This window comes from Felis catus, chromosome C1 (genome assembly GCF_018350175.1).
Source record: "Felis catus isolate Fca126 chromosome C1, F.catus_Fca126_mat1.0, whole genome shotgun sequence".
In the NCBI taxonomy this organism is placed as follows: domain Eukaryota; kingdom Metazoa; phylum Chordata; class Mammalia; order Carnivora; family Felidae; genus Felis; species Felis catus.
Window position 1 is genome coordinate 55,269,510 of NC_058375.1, and position 12,294 is coordinate 55,281,803.

The 12,294-nt window shown below is 33.4% G+C and overlaps 1 protein-coding gene across 1 annotated transcript in view; it reads right to left on the reverse strand.

Annotated features, from left to right (window-relative positions):
- Positions 1 to 12,294, reverse strand: part of DNAI4 (dynein axonemal intermediate chain 4) — an 88,419-nt gene that overhangs the window by 14,339 nt on the left and 61,786 nt on the right. Inside the window, 6 exon segments of the mRNA XM_003990166.5 lie at positions 903 to 1,129; positions 1,765 to 1,863; positions 6,984 to 7,105; positions 7,397 to 7,554; positions 9,459 to 9,610; positions 11,100 to 11,186. Of these exon segments, the coding sequence (XP_003990215.1) occupies positions 903 to 1,129; positions 1,765 to 1,863; positions 6,984 to 7,105; positions 7,397 to 7,554; positions 9,459 to 9,610; positions 11,100 to 11,186 (845 nt within the window).

Genomic DNA, 12,294 nt, shown 5'->3' on the forward strand with positions numbered 1-12,294 from the left:
CTGATGCTTCTGCTAATAACTAACATAAAAATCTACAATATTTTCCAACTGAGGAAACAGAATCATTAAACACTTTATTCCTGCATTGTATGAATTTCCATTTTAAAAAGAAAACATGGGTCTAGATGACCCTCTAATAACTTTGGTGTCACACCTTAAATTAAAATTTTTAATTAAATGAATGGCCATTTGAATATATATTTTTTTTTATTTAAAAAAAAATTTTTTTTTTCAACGTTTATTTATTTTTGGGACAGAGAGAGACAGAGCATGAACGGGGGGGGGGGGGGGGGGCAGAGAGAGAGAGAGACACAGAATCGGAAACAGGCTCCAGGCTCTGAGCCATCAGCCCAGAGCCCGACGTGGGGCTCGAACTCACGGACCGTGAGATCGTGACCTGGCTGAAGTCGGACGCTTAACCGACTGCGCCACCCAGGCGCCCCTTTATTTTTATTTTTTTATTTTTTTAATTTGAATTTATTTTAAAACAAGGTAAGAGAATAAGTATTATAAAAAATAATTATTTTGTTCCCTTTCTTTGTCTTATTGCAAACAATCTTTAGTTAAACACAGTTAGTTGCCTCTCTGCATTCTTCTAAAACAAGGCAATGAAAAAGAATTCAAGGCAGCTATGATATCGTATATCTTCCTGTAAAAGTTTGATATGAGTAAGGTAACCTATTTTCATTTAAATATTTTTAAAACTACATACCGCATAAGTAATTAAAATGAATATAGCATCCTAGCCTATATCTTTTATTCATAAAGGACTCTCACAGTGTAAATTATTACTTGTTTTAAAGTAACCACAATTCTCTCTAACCAATACCAAAACTATTAGGTATCATTTTGTTTGAACTGCTTCTATGAGAAACATCACCAGGAAAAACATTAACACTTACGTGCTGATGTGAAGGTGCCAAATCTCCACTCTGCTCTCGTTCGCGGCTGCAAATATATAGGCTGATTTTGGAGACCAGGCAACATCATAAACAACATAAGTAGTTGGATAAAAACTCAAAAATGGCTTGGGATTCTCCTGTTGCCATATAATAACACCCCAATCTGCAGAACAGCTTAAGAATACATCATGACAAAATGGATTCCATGCTATTTTATACACTGGACCCTAGAATTAGAAAAACAAATTAAAATACATAGGTAAGTAATAGTTAACATCTCATACTTTAAACTTGACCAACAAATTAAAAATGCTAAGATTTCTCGAAGATTTAGGTACCATGCATTGTTGTGTATTATTTTAGCTCAGAGTAAGGTCATAAATTGAATCTTCCCTAAATAATGCCATACAGAAACATAAAAATATAGTTGTTACAATACTAACTAAATATTAATACATATTATATTTATTTACTTTAAAAAGTATAAGGATTACTTTAAAAAACAGAAATAAGGGAGAAAATGAAGAAAACATAAATGGAACAAAAGATACAGAAAATAAGTATATGCCAGAGACAATTTTACTTTGGAATCAGCATGTTATCATAAGCAAAGTCTTTCAGAAACAAATAAAAATTGTAACTTCCATAACTTGCAAGAAAAAAATCAAGAACACCTGGAAGCCAAACAAAATGTCCCACACGTTATTGATGATTTCCATAGAAGACAGTACTTAATTCAATTCGTACTATTAACTCTGAAGTTATAAATTTAGGGCATGTGAAAAGTAGTGTGTATAAAAATACTATTTTTTTCAGAAATATTAAAAGATAAATTTTCCATACCTACTATAATTAAACTAACCTTATGTCCTCTGTAGGTTTCTAGGTATTGTTCATTATACGAACAAGAACATTTGTGAATATGACCTTCTTCGGTGCCAGCCAAATAGATATTTGTATCCTACAACACAAAAAATTAAAATATATTGGCTTGTGATGTATTAGTAAAGGTGCTAAATAGAAAATCAGATCCCTCGGGGCACCTGGGTGGCTCAGTTGGTTAAGGGTGCAACTTTGGTTCGGGTCATGATCTCACAGTTCATAAGTTCGAGCCCCGCATTGGGCTTTCTGCTGTCAGTGCAGAGCCCGCTTCAGATCCTCTGTCTCCCTCTCTTTCTGTCCCTCCCCTACTCTCTCTCTCTCTCTCTCTCAAAAATAAATTAGCTTCAAAAAATAAAGAAAATCAGATCTCTCAAGATCTATTAAAATGAATTCAAGAACCAAAACTAGAAAAACTATCTTGATAATAGTTGTCTGTTGTCTTTTACTTTCTATCATCGTTTTATAATATTTATGTATATAATGCTGAAGAAATGATTTTTGCTGGATATGAAAGATTGAACTAAATGGAGTCTTAAGCATAGGTAACTCCATATGTAGGTACTAAATAGAGATTTTAAGTGTATTTCCTACTGTGAAGTCATAGTCTAAAGGTCTGAAAGTCAGGCTCTATGTCCTGGGTATGTGGAGTCAGTATCATCTTGGAGCATTTTAGAGATGTCAACTCTCAGATCCCACCGCAGACCTACTGAATCAGAATCTGCATTTTAACAAGATCCCTAAATAATGTGTATGTACATTAAAATTTGAGACACACTGTTCTAGCATGTACCACTACTTAAGAATGCAACTACAAAATCATGGAATATAAGCAGTTTAAACAACACAATAAAGTATAATTTTTCCCCAAACTAGCATAACCAATTTCCATTCAGCAGTATATAGAAGTTCCCTTTGATCCATATTCTCTTCAATGGTTGGTTACATTAGAAATCTTAAGTTTTGCCATTGTATAAAATTATACCTAATGGTATACGAATTTATATGAATATGAATTCATTTATGTGAATATTAACAAGGTTGAGCACATTTTATGTTTACTGGCCATTTGTATTTCCTCTTCTGTTCATGTCTCTTAACTATTTTACTCATAATATTTTCATATTGATTTATATAAAAGTTCTTTGTATATCCTATTATATATGCTTTGTCTATTACATATGTTGCAAATATCTTCTCCAAGTGTATGGCTTACCTTTTACTTTTTTAGTGTCTTTTGATAAACAGAAGTTCTCATTTTGATGTAGTTAGTATTATAACTTTTTTATATACTTAGCATTTTTTTGTGCTTTAAGAAATTTTTCCTGTTTTGAGGTAATAGCAAAGTTTTCCTATATTTTCTTCTAAAAGTTTTTTGTTTATGAAGGGGTAGGTATCTAATTCCATTTTTATATGAACAATGATTATCCCAACACCATTTATATGTTGTTTATCTTTCTGTAGAGATCTTCAAGGTCACTGTCTAGAGTTATTCTTGTCAGTATATAAACTCTGAGATTTCCATGCAACAGATTTATTGGGAAGTTCTCTCAGGAATAATTTCTTTGAAAGAAACAATAATGGGCAGAGATTTAAGTTGACTATGATGCAGTTGCAACAGAAGGCTCAGCCCAACCTCCAAGAAGCTCTGGAGTTGAGATAGCCCTTTAGAGTCCGGCCTCCAGGCAAGGAGGCCAGACATGTTATACCACCACCCCACCATCACCAATAAACTAGTGAAGCAAAATGACAGAATCAAACCAAACCATATCAAAATAAAACTAAATGTAAATGGTCTAAATATCACAATTAAAAGGCAGAAATTATAAGATGGATAAAAAAGCAAGACCCAACTATATGCTACCAACAAGAAATGTACTTTAAATACAGAGATACAAGTAGGTTAAATGTAAAAGGACGGAAAATGATTTAATAAACACAACAAACAAACATGGCTGGGGAAGAGAGAGAAAAACCAAGAAACAGACTCGTAACTATAGAGAACAAACTGATGGTTTCCAGAGAAGAGATGGGTAGGGGGATGGGTTAAATAGGTGATGGCTATTAAGGAGGGCACTTGTAATTAGCACCAGGTGTTGTATGTAAGTGTTGAATCACTAAATTCTATACCTGAAACTATGTTGACTAACTGGAATTTAAATAAAAACTTAATAAAAAGAAAAAATAAACCATGTAAACACTGGTTAAAAGAATGCTGAGGTGGTTACATTAATATCGGGCTAAGATTATTTCAGTGTTAATAATATTACCAGTTATGAACCACTTTAAAATGATAAGAGAGTTGAATAATCAAGAGAACATAACAATCCTAAACATTTGTATCCTTAAGACAAAGCTTCAAGTTACATAAAGCAAAACCTGATAGAATTACAGTTAAAAAAAAAAGACAAATCCATAATTATGCCCAGACACTTCAATGCCTCTCTGTTAATAATTGATGGAAGAGGTAGGCAGAAAATCAGCAAGGATATAGTCAACTTGGAGAACACCTTCAACCAACCTAACCTGATTGTCATTCATAGAACACTCCACCCAACAAGAGCAGAATGCACATTTTTCTCAAGTGCACAGGGAACATTTATGTGTAAATGTCACATTCTGGGCTTCAATAAATTTAAAAGGGTTCAGTTTATTAATTTTTATTAAAAGTTTGTTCTCTGATCACGATGGAATTAAATTAGAAATCAATAAACAGAAAGATCCTTGAAAAACCCCAAATATTTAAAAACTAAATAACATGCTACTAAGTAGTCCATCAATCAAAAAAGAAATCAGAGAAATTAGAAAGTATTCTGAATGGAATGAAAATGAAAATACAACATATTAGAATTTGTGGGATGCTGCCAAAGCAGTACTTAGAGAAAAAGTTATAGCAAAAATGCCTCCATCAAAAGAAGAAAAGTCATAAATAAATGATCCCAGATTCCACCTTAAGAAGCCAGAAAAGGAGGAGCAAATAAAACCGAAGCAGAAGAAAGAAAATAAAGATCAAAGTGGAAATCAGTTTTATAGAAAACAAAAACAATCGTGAAATTCAGAGAAATCAAAAGCTGGTTCTTTGAGATCAATAGCATTGATAAACTTCTAGCCAGACTAAAGAAAAAAAGAAACACAAATTATCAACAGTAGCAATTAAAGAGGTGACATCACTACATATTTTAATATCTATTAAAGAATACTAAGGAATTATTATGATGCCACTAAGTTTACTAACTTAGATGAAATAAATTCCTTAAAAGACACAAATTATCAAAATGCACTCAAGAAGAAATAGATGATAATAATAATAATAATCCTATATCTAGTAAAAATTTGCATTTCTAGTTACAAGTTAAAAACCTTCCTAAAAGAAATTCCAGGCCCAGATAGTTTATTAATCCCATCAAACACATAATGAAGAAATAATACTAATTGTATACATATTCTTTCAAAAAAGTAAAGAGGGAATATTTTTCAACTCGTTCTACAGGATTACCCTAATATCAAAACCAGACAAAGACATTACAAGAAAACTGTAGATAGATATCCCTTATAAGCAAAGATGAAAACTGCTAAACAAAATTTAAGCCTATCAAATCCAACAGTAGATTAAAAGTATAAATTACAATCAGATGGAATTTATTTTAGAAATAAACATTTAAAAACCAATGTTATTCACCATATTAACAAACTTTAAAAGAAAAACTATATATCATCTCAATAGATGTAGAAAAAGCATTTGACAAAAACCTAGCATCTATTCCTGATAAAACTCTCAACAAACAGTAAAGTAATGGGATCTCCTCAATGTGATTAATTGTATCTACAAAAAAATCTCAGCTTACATCATACTTAATAGTAAAAGGACTGAATACTTTTTCCCTAAGATCAGAAACAAGAGAGGGATGTTTGTTTTCACCACCTCCATTCATCATTGTGCTGGAAGTTCAAACCAGTACAAACAGAAAAGAAAAGGTAACCAGATTAGAAAAGAAGTAAACTCTTTATTTACACACTATATGATCATCTCAAATTCCTCACACCAAGGACATTTCTAGGATAACAAACTAGGATTTCTCAACCCAGCACCATTGATATTTTGGGCCAGTCCCTTCTTTCTTTCTCCTTCTCCTTCTTTTCTTTCCCCTTCTTCTTCCCTTTCTCCTGCCCCTTCCCCCTCTCCTTTTTTTTCCCCCAGTACCCCTTTTCTTCCTCCTCCCCTTCTCCCCCTTCTTCTGTACAGAGGAGGGCAAAAGTTGTCTTGTGCACTGTAGGATGTTTAGCAGTATCCCTGGCCTCTGCCTACTAGATGCCAATAGCATTCCTTTCCACGTCCCACCTCTTATAGCTGCAACAACCAAAAATATCTCAAGACATTGTGAAATATACCCTGGTGATAAAATATTCCCCTCCCTGCCCACATTGAGAAGTACTGTTCTAGAATCAAGGTGAAATGTGGATTACAAGAATTTGAGAGTGAAGGCAGTTGGAATACAACAGCTGTGGAAAACATGAAATGCAGTAAAGGCCTGAACTACATTAGCAGTAGTAGGCTTGGACTAAAAGGACAATAATACTTAAATAGCATTTGGTTGATAGGGTAGAACAAAGTAGGAGCTCAAATTTTGGTTTGCATAATTAGGTAGATGATGGTGTCACAAAAAAGATGATCATGTTACATATAAGGAAAAATATATAGGATATGCTTCCTTGTTTGTCATGGTTGCTGAGTTTTCTGATTCCAAAGTACTTCCAGATAAAAATAATTAGAAAAAGTAGAATTTCATTAACTGTGCTTTGATTTGATTCTCTTCCTGATAACCATGAACTTAACTATTCTTCCTAATCCTCATCATCATGAGAGTCACCACTCACATTGAAATAGTGGACTGTATGGTATATTCGGTTTCTATCAAAATGATAAAGCACTCAAGTTAAACTTGAAGTTGTAAAGAGAATCCTTCCACAGTTTCTCAGAAATACAGACCTTTCCTCTAGAAAGCAGATAAAGACACAGTACAGCCAACTGGAATGTGCCTCTCCACCTTAGTTTGGCAGCTATGTCTATGTTTGTTTTATTTTTACCTACAAGGCACTATATTGATTAACATGCTAAACCTTTGTCTTGCTTTATGTCTTACTACATTTCAATTATTGGAAGTTGTCATTTGCAATAGTGAATAATGGATTGGAATAATTTACCTTAGGATGAAAAGCAAAACACATTCCAGGGGCCTGTCGAGATATCAGAGCTTCACCTTTCTTTTCTTTTTCCCCTCCTTTTTTGCTGCTGCTAGAAGTAGTTCGCTTCAAACGCATCAAATCTTTATTTAAAGAAGAAAACATATATCTTATTTAATACATGACAAAGTACTGTATAATAATGTATGTCCCTCCTACAAATAATAGTATGAGTTCTGCCATCTTTTGCATGTGATTAACTTAAAACTAGCAAATACCAATGAGAAAAACAATGAGCAAGTACGATATTTTTTCTTATGTAGCCAAACTAAAATTTGTCACCTCTTACTCATGGCTCACTAGGATTTTAAGTCAGCACATAATAAGAGAAAGGTAATTTGATATGTATGTGTATTTGTATACATTCTTTTTACCATGACAGTCCAGTCCTTTCCGTATAACCCATTTGGAGATTCTTCCATCTGCTGATATAGAAACTAGTATTTCTCTTTTGTCATCCCCTGTTGTCCCTCGATCTTGTTCTATCCACTGTAGTTGCCATACAGGTCCCAAATGTTTTTGAGGTGATTCACTAAAACAGGGAAAAGCACTAAATATAGAATCATTGTCATAATTTTTAAAAGCACAGGAGTATAAGTCATAAGGACAGCTCCCTGGAGCACTGTGACCTACTTATGGAATGATGCCCCTATTGTTCACTTTCACTTTAGTAAAAGTATTTTGAAAAACAGGGAAAACAATCATTTTGTCACCTAATATTTTTGTTTTTTTTCATTTCTTATAAAAGGAAACTTTTACTACTTTTAATTATATTAATGCCATAGAAGAAATACAAAAGGAAATATTTTCTTTCTTTTCAAAATATACTTTCCCTTACTCTATTCATTTACTTTTTCCTAGATAAGTTGTGTTAATTGATTTTGGACACTTTGAAAATAAGTATCTTCATCTTTATAAGGATTTTTTTCATAGCTTAAGTAGATAAATTATTTAAGTCTTATTTAAGTAAACAATTACCTTACCTTTCTATATTTCAGGCTTGCCCATTGGCTTGATTCTCTCTATGGCTGATTTAACATTTCTCTGAAGAATTAAAATCACTTCTCAGATTAGTGATTGTTTTCCTGTCAGGATAATAGGTTCCTCTGTTCCTAGTCCTTGATTTTTTTATGCAAACCTCCCAAAGCAATGGTTCTGAATCTTTTTAAAATCATAGATAACTTCGATTATTTGGTAAAACAAGCACAAAGGCCCATGCTTACAAAACTATGCAGATAATTTCAAATTTAAGCTTACAGACCCTGTTTTGATGCCTATTTTCAGCTCTAAGTTTATTCAAACACTAATATAAATATACTACTTCATTTTTGCCCCATTGGTATCTGTTCTATTATAAAAACTTAACAATACTCAATATCTTTCACTTTTAACTTTTTTTATTTTCTCAGTATGACTCATTCACTGATTGATTTATTTATTCTTATTCACTTACTATAATCCTGTTACATTCTCAATATTATGTGACATGCTGAGGATAAACAGGCAAGACTTAATCCTTGACTTCGAGTTGCTTACAGCCTCTTCAGAAAGATATATATATATATATATATATATATATATATATATAATACATATACAGCATGATGAGTGCTATGATAACTAGACAAACGCACAAAAGAAAGGAATGGGAAGGCTTCTTGGAGGAGGTGGTGCCAAAGCAATAAAGGGTACAAACTTACAGTTAGAAGATGAACAAGTTCTAAAGATCTAATATAAAGCATGATGTTCATAGTTAACAATACTGTACTATATACTCAAAATTTGCTAAGAGAATAGATCCAAAATGTTCTCACCACATATTAATCAATTTTATTGTGGTAATCATTTCACAGTGTATACATACTAAATAATTACATTGTACCCCTTTTAAAAATCACATTGTAGAACCTAAATATATACAATTTTTATTTGTCAATTGTACCTCAATGAAGCTGGGTAAATTTTTTATTTTCTTTTAAAAGAATAAAACAAACTGTAGGGGCACCTGAGTGGCTCAGTCGGTTAAGCGTCCGACTTCGGCTCAGGTTATGATCTCACGGTTCATGAGTACAAGCCCCGCATGAGGCTCTGGGCTGACAGCTCGGAGCCTGGAACCCACTTCAGATTCTGTGTCTCCCTCTGTCTGCCCCTCCGCTGCTTGCACTCTGTCTCTCGCATTGTCTCAAAAATAAATAAACATTAAAAAAAATTTTTTTAAGAATAAACAAACTGTCAAGGAAGGCTGATGAGGTGGGCAGAGAACATACAGATTTTAGGACAGAGAATTTCAGCTAGAGAGGAATTATTAAGTGAAAAATAATGGTATCACTCTCAAAACATAAACATTCACTCAAAATTAGATAACATTAGATTAAATTTTTACTTCTCCCTAAAAAAAGCACATATTATATGTTTATCTGATTCTTGGATTCTCACCTACTATCCAGAACAGGAACATTACTGTTGCTCTGTACATTATAAATTGCAATGGTACCATTGTGATAGCCAACTGCTAAAAGATTAGGTGCTCCAATGGAGAAATCCACAGCAGTAACTCCATATGGACTCTGATAAATACGTTCTGGCCACTGAATAAAAAAATAATTGTATTACATTTTAAACTGGGTTTTGCAGGCCACAGTAAGATAGGGTATAATGGTGACTTAAGACAAGTCTGGGAGCAGTGGAAATGTAAGAAGGGCTAGTCTACATTAAGTTACTCTTCTCTTCCTAACTTCCAGTATAGATGAAAACAAAATGTCAATTAGTCATTCCCTTTCCTTTGATGAATCCTCAGGACTCAATAATTTTAAGAAATACAGCATGGCCTTCTCCAATAATTATCATATTCTGGTAATCTTTCAGTAGGATTTGCATGATCATCATAGATTTACTTTCTTTAAGAAACAAATAATGGGCTCCAATCAAATTATCTAGCAATGTTCCTATCTTCCAGTATCTGTTTCATAGGCTTGCATTATCTAGACATTTCTGAACGGTGGAAAGAAGAAGCCACAAAAAAACTCTGTACAGTAGTCTTTTTGACAACTCTGTGAAGAGTTTTATTGTTTTGCTTTGCTTAAAGTCTAATCTAAATCCCTTCCTGGGGCGCCTGGGTGGCGCAGTCGGTTAAGCATCCGACTTCAGCCAGGTCACGATCTCGCGGTCCGTGAGTTCGAGCCCCGCGTCAGGCTCTGGGCTGATGGCTCAGAGCCTGGAGCCTGTTTCCGATTCTGTGTCTCCCTCTCTCTCTGCCCCTCCCCCGTTCATGCTCTGTCTCTCTCTGTCCCAAAAATAAATAAACGTTGAAAAAAAAATTAAAAAAAAAAATCCCTTCTTGCTTCTAACAGTCTGTATGGAAAAGAAGACAACTTACCAATGATGGATCCTATATCAATACTTCCACATGTTTAAAATTGCTTCTTCCTTCCTTTTTTTTTAATTCTACATAAACCCAGCTTCCTAATAGACTGGGATTATTTATAAAATCTCCAATCATTTTTTATTTTGCTTTCCTGATCCTTTTCTAAGTTTTCCACTTCACAATTCAGTTATGAATTAAAACTAAACGTAAAGCTGCAAAATAACAGACTGACTAAAACTGTTTAACAAAAAAACACCATGACTGATTCTTATTATTCTCCTTGAAAAATTCTTGCTAATAACATGGTCATTCATATTCATCCATTTTGTATGTATTCAAGCCAGCAGAAATCTATCTTACGAGGTGATGAGATATTTATACATTAAGAAACAATTCAGTATTAGCTGAAACATATAATTTTCAAAGGATTTTCACTCACAAATTTGCTCTTCTTTCTGATAAAAAATAATGGTTCAACTCTGGATCATAGGATCTAGTAGCACATAGTAAATGCTCAATAAATATTTATTAAATGAATTTACTTTACCTAATATCAACAAGAATAAATTTTAATACTTATAGATTTAAACCAAAGAAAATAAAGTCTTCCTCGATAATTTTTTGACTTTAATTATCACAGACAACTGTCTACTTTATGAGAATTATGTCAATATTTAATTAACTAAAAATGGGTTTATTCCTACTGGGGTTACCATAGGATTCTTTATTGACCAGCAGCAAGCCAATCCTCTTTTTTGCTCTCTAAATCCAAAGTGCCCATAGCCAACAGCCAAAAGGTCCTGAAAAATCAGAAAAATATGTTTAAAATAAGAGAGGATAGCATAAAAACATTGGAAAATATATAAAGATACATTTTAATGAACTGTGTTAAAAATAGAAAGACACTTCTATTGAGAAAAAATACCAGTATACTATTTATTTTTACTTTACACCTCCATCTTCCTAAGCAAAATAATAATCATATTTTCAGACTGATGAATAACTAAAAAGAACCAATTGCTGAAAAGTTCTTTTATATATTGAGTTAATCTTCCAACATTATATTACTACATTATGGGTTTCTGAGAATGACCTAATTATTTCAAATATAAAGACAAAGTGCCATGAACTGAATTGTGTCTCCTCCCCTAAAATTCATGTGTTGAAGTCCTAATCCCCAATGTGATTATATTTGAAGAAGGGGCTTTTAGGAGGTAATGAAGATTAAATGAGATCATGAGGGTCATAATGTTAATCCAATAGGATTGGTGGCCTCATAAAAAGAGGAAGAGACACCAGAGCTCTCTCTCTCCACCATGTGAGAATGCAGCAAGATAGGAAGAGAGCCTTCCATCTGCAAGATAGGAAGAGAGCCTTCACCAGTAATGAAATCAGCCAGCACAATGATCTTAAACTTCCTGGCCTCCAGCAAATAAATTTCTGATTTCTAATCCAGCCAGTCGATGGTATCTTGTCATGGCACCCCAAACTGATTAATAAAGCATTTCAAGATATGCTTATACAAGTGCAGAAAGACAAAAGTTTAATGATTGACCAAACCCAACCTCTTCTTTGTAATCAGAATACCTTTATCAAAAATATATATTTTTGCCATAACCCTGCTTTCAAGCCAACATCACCTCTTTATAATTTCCTCAGCCTTAAACCACTCTTCACCACTATTCCTTTTACACTGACATGAACAAACTTCTATTCATCGCTTCAAGACTCAGCATAGGCACCACTTCCTCTAAAAAGCATTCATGAGCCTCTCTTATGTATTCCCACAATACTATTTATTTTCCTTATTAAAACACAGAGAGAACTATTCTATAGGCAGGGTCTATGTGTGACTAAATTACTACTGTTGCTCTAGTGCCTTATTAGAGTTCCTGGCATAGTCAACGT